Here is an 8,314-nt window from a genome sequence, read left to right as displayed (position 1 = left end):
AAAAAAAAAAAAAATTCCCTCTGAGATCTCTGATGACCACACTCCAGTCTGGTAGGTGGCGGTAAATGCACCTTAAGTTGGATGCCAGCCGCCAATAAAAAACAAAAGAAGAAGAAGAAGAAGATGATGCCAGATGGTTCCCCTTCTACAGTGGTACACTCTAGCTCTTAGTGCTGTGTCTCAAGTGTTTTACTTGTTCCTGATGCCTCTTCCATCTCTTCCTTCCTCCTAGAACCAGCTCTGACCTCTCTCTGAGAGTCTGATCCACCTGGACCACCTGATCCTCRCTGTYCTGCTAGGCCTWGCCCCTGGATTCCTCCACAACCACCACCCTGCTGCTGCCTGTCCACCCTGAGTTACCTGCTGGAACTCCTCCACCTGGAAACCCCCTCACTGCCCCAACTGCTGTACCCTCCTCCGCTCATCTGAACCCTCCAACCGTAAGCCTTCACAAGGTCACACCATCACTCCTGTCATTATTCCTCTGTCTAACCACTCACCCATTCCTCAGTTCCTCCTCTGGCCTGGTTCCTCCCTGCTGCCGCTGGTCTACACCTCTCCATCCTTCCCACCCCCATTATTGTTCAATAAACCTGTTAAAAGTAGTTTGGTGTCTGTAGTTGTTGCTTGCCTTCGAGTCCTGGTACTTCACATTATGACAGTTCTATGATAATGACAATTATTCACAAAGGAAATGAGGATAGAAGGCAATGCCTCATCAGTGGTATTTTGTGTGAAACATGTTAACATGACAATAGAAGAAGAAAAGCGTTTCTGGTGAAACTTGGGGCCAAAAATTCTGGATTCTAGATTCCTATTTAATAAAGTCATGATTAGTGGGAAATTATTATTTCAATGTATGTTGTGTTGCAGAGTTTTTCTGACCTCACAATTTTCCTATACATGTATCAGCTGGGTAGTGTGTATCTTACCGGGTTTTTTTTGTTCCAGGCCATGCTACTGACCCTACAGCCTCTGCTGAGCTCACAACTGAAAACCCAGAGACATTGTAGAGCTGGAGAGCAGGAAGTCTCTGCTTCACTCTGTTCCTTTTCCTTAGGTTTCACCAATCTGTCAGGGTCTGAGAAAATCATTGTAATAACTTTCTTGACTTATATATATACATATATATCCAAAGCCATCGGCCTCCTCCTGGTGGCTTTGAAAAGTGGGGAACACCCCCAAAGGTGGTGGAGAATGACCGAGCTAAGATCCTGTGGGACTTCCAGATCCAGACAGACAAAATGGTAATGGMGAMCCAACCGGACATTGTGGTGGTGGATAAACAACAGAGGAAAGCCGTTGTGGTGGATGTAGCAATACCAAGTGATTACAACATCAGGAAAAAGGAGCAGGAGGAACTGGAAAAGACCTGGAAGGTGAAGACCACAGTGGTGCCTGTGGTCATCGGGGCCCTCGGGGCAGTCACCCCCAAACTGGAGCAGTGGCTACAACAGATCCCAGGACCAACATCAGACATCTCTCCAGAGAGAGAGCAAGAGAAAGAGAGAGAAAGAGAGAGACCACCCGCTGTACAAAAAGACTGAAATTACCTTGCAGCAAAGGCAGCTTTCTGTAAGCAGCCAGCTGGCTTTGGAAGTTGTTCCGCAGTACGGTCCTCTCCATTAGAAGTAAGGAGAACTGGAATTTATCTGACGTCATGATGCGCTCAGAGTCTACCTGTGTGTTTAAACTGCTCCCAACTGTTTCTACATCTTTCAGCGAGCAGGTAGAAATAACTGTAAAGGAATATGTTTGAGTTACATTTGTTTTAAAACAACCAAACTAAAACCGGACATCTCTTTTACGTGACTTTAACTCTGTTACCTCTACCAGATTACCTGTACTAGCTGAGCAGGTCAGGGACAGACTCCTCTCTGGACTTCTCCTGGAGTCCACAATAGTCTCTGCATCATTGGTCTGTTTCATTTCAGGGCTGTAAACCATCACTTCCTGCTCTGGAGGTGCATACATTTCGAAGGCAGACACAATCGTGGCTATAGATAAGGATAAAATTCTTTTAAAAATACTTCCACTGTATGAAGAATTATGTTTGTGATTAAAAACTAAAGATGAATGTCTATAAAGAAAACTATTCATCAGAATGTTATGATGTAAACTATGGTATCCCACAAGGCTCAATATTAGGTTTCACTCTCTTTAATCTTTATATAGGGTCATTGGCAGATATGGCATTCATTTAGTCATTTTCATAGCTAAGCTGATAACACACAGCTCTATGTTATATGTCTCTTATTAGACCTATTAGTGCAATGTTTAACCATATTTTAGGTATTAATTCATGGCACATATTTTCATTCAGTTAAATATGAACAAAACTAAACTTTTAGTTTTTATCAAAGAAATTCAAACAGAAAAACTCCCAGTTCAACTTCAAACACTGACAATGAATCATTCAGCCCAGGTCAAAACTCTGTTCAGTCCTAGTCCAATGCAGAGGATTCAGTTCTATCTTTTATAACATGCAAGGCAGATTGCTGTGCTAACAAAAAGCTACATCTGAAGATCTCAGGTGCCAGAACGCTGATGAGGACCAGAAAGCAAACTCACATTACACTGATTTTAAAAGTTTCTGAACTGGCTGCCTGTCCATATTAGAATTGATTTCAAGTGCTCTTACTGGTATTTTAAACTCTAAATGGTCTTATGTTTGCATATGTCTTGGTAATGTAATGTTTATAGAAAAGATTTGTGGAGCTGCAAATAGAAAATTAGCTTGATGGCGACCTTGAACCATCCAGCCAAACACTGATGCTAGAATGTCCGTCCGTCCGTCCACTTCCGCTTATCTGGGGTCAGGTTGCGGGGGCAGCAGCTTCAGAAGGGAGGCCCAGACTTCCCTCCCCAAGGCGTTCCCAGGCCAGCCGAGAGACATCGTCCCTCCAGCGTGTCCTGGGTCTCCCCTCCTCCCAGTGGGACATGAACACCTCACTATGGAGGCGTCCAGGAGGCATCCTGACCAGATGCCCGAGCTTCAACTGGCTCCTCTCATCGTGGAGGAGCAGCGGCTCTACTCTGAGTCCCTCCCGGATGACCGAGCTTCTCACCCTATCTCTAAGGGAGAGCCCAGCCACCATGCGGAGGAAACCCATTTCAGATGCTTGTACCCGTGATCTCGTTCTTTCGGTCATGACCCAAAGCTCATGACCATAGATGAGGGTGGGAACGTAGATCGACCGGTAAATCGAGAGCTTCGCTTTTTGGCTCAGCTCTCTCTTCACCACGACGGACCGGTACAGCGCCCGCTTCATGGCAGATGCTGCCCCAATCCGCCTGTCGATCTCCTGCTCCCTTCTTCCCTCATTCGTGAACAAGATCCCCAGAATGTTTGTATTTGTGTCAAACGGAGTTTTATCTTTAAATGAGTTGATTCTCATGGTTGGCCCTGTATGTTTCTAAGGTTTGTTTAGCTTCAAAACAGCGTGTTTGAAAATGTTTAATAACAATTAAAATTTATCAATGTTTGACATTGTCAAGCAAAATGTTCTTACATCAGGCAACAAAAAAACCTTATGAAAAACCATATTTAAAATAAACAACACTTAGCCTGGTGGCCCGCCAGGCTGATAATACACTAGGGGAAGTCCTGTTCAGCAATATATAGGTTTTAAGTCAATAATTCTTGAATATTCATTAAAAAACATACCACTGCCATTGTCAGATTTTTTTCACTTATATAATGGGAAAAAACATTTTATTTACTTTGAGCTTGGTATATTTTGCAGTGTGCTATACTTTTTTATAGTGAATGTATTGTCTTGAATCAAACCTGTGTCCACCATGAGCATGAGGTTGTTCTGTATCTGTTTGTTCTTAGTCGCTCCATTCAGTGTCTGCACGGCTCGATCCACATACTTCTCATTGTTTCTTCTGTTTCTGCAAACTTCAGAATACTGTTTATTTATCTCTCTGCAACACAAAACAAGGTTGAGTTAACAATAGCTTGTTCCAATCAGAGATTTAAAAAAAGATTTAAATATTTGTAAAAAATCAACAACAATTTCTCTTACATTATGACATCTGCATCATCAGCATTCACTGACACTAAGGTGGGGGGAATGTCCAGCAGAGAAATAGTGTCTGTCTCTGTGATTAAAATGTCCTTAATCCCTTTCAACAGAGCTTGTGTCATTTGTTCTTTAACTGAGCCTTTTTTCCTCTTTTCATCTGGCAACAAAGATTCTACAAAACAGAACATTGTTAAAAAGGTGTCTTTTTCAGCAAAGAACAGAAATGTGTATGATGAATGGAGTAGAACAAAATTTCTGATTCATTCTTTGAGCTCTCAACTTTTGCCAGTCAAGAAACACACTGCATTTGGAGAACATGGAGATCTCCATGTTTGGAGATGTCTTTCAGAAACCGGAGGCTTATGGTAATGATCTACTCTCAAAACATAGACACAGCATCAAAGCTTTACAAAAACCAGTGCAAGTAAACTGGTCGAAAAGTTACAGTCGATGTGAACATCTCTACATACAGTGGCTTGAAAAAGTATTCATACCCCTTGAATTTTTCCATAATAATTTATATTTCTTTTGAGTTTTATGTGAAAGACCAAAACAAAGTGGTATAGAATTGTGAAATAGAAAAAAAAATTATACTTGACTCAAAACATTTTTTACAAATAAAAAATGTATAAAATGATTTCCCAAGCTTTGAACGTCTCACAGAGCTCTGTTCAGTCCATCATCTGGAAATAGAGTGTGAAACAACTGTAACAAGACAAGGCCGTCCACCTTAACGTCCAGCTGAACAAGAACAAGTTCTGATCAGAGATGCAGCCAAGAGGCCGATGGACGCTCTGGACGGTCAGCATGGTCCAGAAGCCATGCTGGACACAACAAATGTGGAAGAATAAGCTTTGTTCAGACCAGAACAAAATTCAACTCTTTGGCCAAAGTGCAAAATGCTATGTGTGGAGGAGAACTAACACTGCCCATCACTCTGAACACACCACCCCCACTGTCAAACATGGTGGTGGCAGCATCATGCTCTGAGATTGCTTCTCTTCAGCAGGGACAGGGAAGACGGTCAGAGTTGATATGAAGATGGATGGAGTCAAATACAGAACAATGGAGTCAAATACAGACATGAGACCGGGGCGGAGCTTCAGCTTCCAGCAGGACAACCAGCCTAAACATAAAGACAGGCTAAAATGGAATGGTTTCAAGCAAAACATATTCATGTGTTAGAATGGCCCAGTCAAAGTCCAGTCTTAACCCAATCGAGATCTGAAAACTGCAGTTCACAAATGCTCTCCATCTAATCTGACTTGAGCTGTTTTGCAAAGAAGAATGGGCAAAACTACGTCAATGCGGTACAGAGAGCTGAATACTTCTACACACCACACTTTTCAGTTTTTTATATGTAAAAAAAACGTTTGAATCATCTATAATGTTTTTTTTCTAATGCACAGTTGTTTACCACTTTGTGTTGGTCTGTCACGTTAAATTCCAAAGAAATATATTTATGTTTATGATTGTCAGATGGCAACTTACGGAGAGGTTGAAGTGGTATGAACGCTTTTGCAAGTTATTGTATACATTGTGGTGATGAACCTGGTAAGTTGAAGGGAAAGTCACGTCTACAAAATGTTTCCTCCATTTCTTCGTTCACAGACTCTGTGGTTGACTGGCTGGATATCCTGCTGCTATCCAAAACTGACCTGAAAACAGTGTCAGAGCAGATGTTTACTACATAGTCATCATGAAAAAAAGCATCTTCCTCACTAACACACTAACACTGATTGACAGGAAGGTTGCTGAATTGTTTTATTTTGAAGACCCCTACCCTCAATACTGTATGTGAATGGTTTTGAGAGCTTTCTCACATTTTTCTAATGACACATGGTGGTATCAACATGGTTGAATTTGGTGCCGCTAACTCATAGGTTGTTAAAGTGCTTTAGCATTAGTAGAACTAATGTTTATGATTAGTGTTTCAGGGTCAATGCAGTTAATGTTTTAGCTAGCCGTGCCCACCGCTGCCGTTTGATGATTTAACAATGTTAGTTTTTGAAAATAGCACTTTATAGTGCAGACCTGGAGGAAAAGATCTACACAATTTTTGTCAACAATGTGTGTTCTCTATAGAGAATGTGTGTTCTCTATAGAGAATGTGTGTTATCTATAGAGATCACACACCACAGCTCAAGTGAAATTATTCGCGGTCCTGTTCAAGTCCTGGATGTGGAGAAGGTCAGCCCTGACAATGGTCTCTGCAGACCTAATTGTTCATTGCAGTTTAAACTCATCCTATTTTGAGGCTGAGTCAAACCACAATATGACAGATAAACACAGGCCAAACTGCATAATGGCTGCATAGAAGATGACCAGCAGCTCCGGTGAAAAGTTCCCCCATCACAAAAGACAAATACAGACTGATTTTGTCAAAAAGAACTGAGACTTTCAGCTGCTTCCACTTGGGGAAATTTCTGCTACAACCACCGTAGCAGAAACAACAGTCTCTACAGAAAGGCAGTCAGAATTTTAGTGTGTAGTTTCACCATGGAGTGCTTTTAAATCATCAGGTAGGGTGCTGGTCTGGTAAGTCTTCAAGGAACTGATTTCCTGACTTCCTCCTTATGAATGAATAGATAACCGTGTAAATCTTAAATTTTGGAGCTCTTCGTTCAGCTGAAGGTTTTGCTATCACTACTTGCATTCTGGGGGACCAGGGTACTAAACACTGATGTCTGGGTTTGATGCTACATGTGTTGCGTCTTTACTTTTTGGCCACTTTCATCTGGAACTTGGCTGACGTGTGCTCAATTTTTCCTTCACGCCATTACATCATTGTCAACTTTGGACATGGAACTGAAGAGAACTAATATGAGCAACAAGGTGGAATACAACTGAAAAAATGTCTGTACAAATAATGATAATACTCTGTAAACAGAAGTGCTGCTGTAGAGGATATTTTGAACCCCTCCTGAACTTGTCAACTGCCCACCTCCTGCTGCACAGCACTGAGCTCCCTTACCTTGAAAAAGGCATAGTGAAGCTCCCAGTGAACGTTGTCTGGTCTGATGTTGATCCAGCAGAGAGTTCATCCACCAAGAACCTGCTGCCTGGCTCTGCTCTGAGATCTGCCCGGTAAAATGGCTGAGGGGTCACATCATTGTTTTCCTCATCAAACACCTGAACACAGTAGAACAGTCAGCTATATCTGTTGCATTAAACGCCTCTGAACATTTAAAAGCAGCAAAATAAAATACTAAACACATTTTTTAAAATGCATAATATTTCCTTATTCAGTAAATATTACACATTTAACTTAGTTAAAATGACATAATTTAGTGAATATTAGGCTACAAAGCCCCTTTGATTTTTTTAAGGTTTTGTTAAGCACTTAATTTAATAGTAAATAGGGAGAAGAAGCAGCAAATGGTCAGAACTATAACGTCTGTACATGGTGCGCCACCCAGCGCCTTTATTCAGGTATTCATGTGGTTAACAAAAATTTGTAATTATTTGTCGAATTCACAGTGTAAGTTACCCGAACAGCTTGTCTCGGAGTTGGACCCGCCATTCTGTCCAGAATTTTGCTGCCGCTGAAAGTAAAACTCCGTCTGCTGGTCAAGGCGAGCAAGTTGCTGCCGCGTTTAGAACTAAGAAACACCATAACGGTAAATTAGCATAACTACCAATGCTTTTATTTAACAATATATTGACGAACTCAATATTTACGACCTGAGGTGTCAACTTACGGCTTGAGCATCACTGCACATCTCATCTTTTTCCCTTCTTTTGCTACAGAAGTAGACATGATGGAACGGCTTCTGTTGTGGCTTGTTGTCGGGGCAACACAAATGCGGTGAAGAAGGCAAACACTGACCCCTATTGACGATTGAAAGTTACAGGTTTCACTGCTCGAACAACAAGGCACGAAATGTGGACTCGTTTACACAAATACACCGTTCTCTAAGGAAGGAGGATTAAGACCACTGAATTTTGACTTTAATCTCAGATTTCTGGCTTTTATGCAAATGGGCTGCTGGAAGCAACCAGCTGGAGATTACAAGAAATGTGTTAAGACTACAATCAGTCTTTCTCTCCCATCGACAGCAACTCCGGATCATGGTTGGTTTTTGCTGGTTCTCAGACACGTGCAGAGGGGGGAGAGGGGGGGGGCGGGGGTATAGAGGTGTTTGAGCACCTGCCCCTTTTGCTCCTTGCCCTCAAGTGCCCTTTTGGTCTTTTATTTTTTATGCTATTATTATTATTTCCTAATCCCTCTGACACATAACATGTACTAAATTTATTTGTTTTTTTGTTCTTTTTTGTTTTTT

At 41.6% G+C, this 8,314-nt stretch overlaps 2 protein-coding genes across 3 annotated transcripts in view; one reads left to right on the top strand and one right to left on the bottom strand.

Moving 5' to 3' along the window:
- The window catches only part of dnai4 (dynein axonemal intermediate chain 4), a 27,894-nt gene extending 19,879 nt beyond the window's left edge, over positions 1-8,015 (bottom strand). For both annotated transcript variants that reach the window (XM_008433575.2, XM_008433574.2), the window contains exons 1-9: positions 7,733-8,015; positions 7,522-7,633; positions 7,006-7,163; positions 5,583-5,689; positions 4,032-4,203; positions 3,791-3,930; positions 1,842-1,997; positions 1,554-1,739; positions 933-1,081 (exon numbers count right to left, since the gene is read on the bottom strand). In XM_008433575.2, coding sequence (XP_008431797.1) covers positions 933-1,081; positions 1,554-1,739; positions 1,842-1,997; positions 3,791-3,930; positions 4,032-4,203; positions 5,583-5,689; positions 7,006-7,163; positions 7,522-7,633; positions 7,733-7,791 — 1,239 coding nt within the window. In that variant the 5' untranslated portion in view covers positions 7,792-8,015. The remainder of the gene's footprint in view (positions 1-932; positions 1,082-1,553; positions 1,740-1,841; positions 1,998-3,790; positions 3,931-4,031; positions 4,204-5,582; positions 5,690-7,005; positions 7,164-7,521; positions 7,634-7,732) is intronic.
- Positions 1-8,314, top strand: part of fam151a (family with sequence similarity 151 member A) — a 56,827-nt gene that overhangs the window by 33,506 nt on the left and 15,007 nt on the right. The gene's annotated exons all lie outside the window — the stretch shown is intronic.

Source organism: Poecilia reticulata, linkage group LG17, assembly GCF_000633615.1.
Source record: "Poecilia reticulata strain Guanapo linkage group LG17, Guppy_female_1.0+MT, whole genome shotgun sequence".
In the NCBI taxonomy this organism is placed as follows: domain Eukaryota; kingdom Metazoa; phylum Chordata; class Actinopteri; order Cyprinodontiformes; family Poeciliidae; genus Poecilia; species Poecilia reticulata.
The sequence above is the reverse complement of the archived record's forward strand: the minus strand, read 5'-3'. Positions and strand labels throughout refer to the sequence as shown.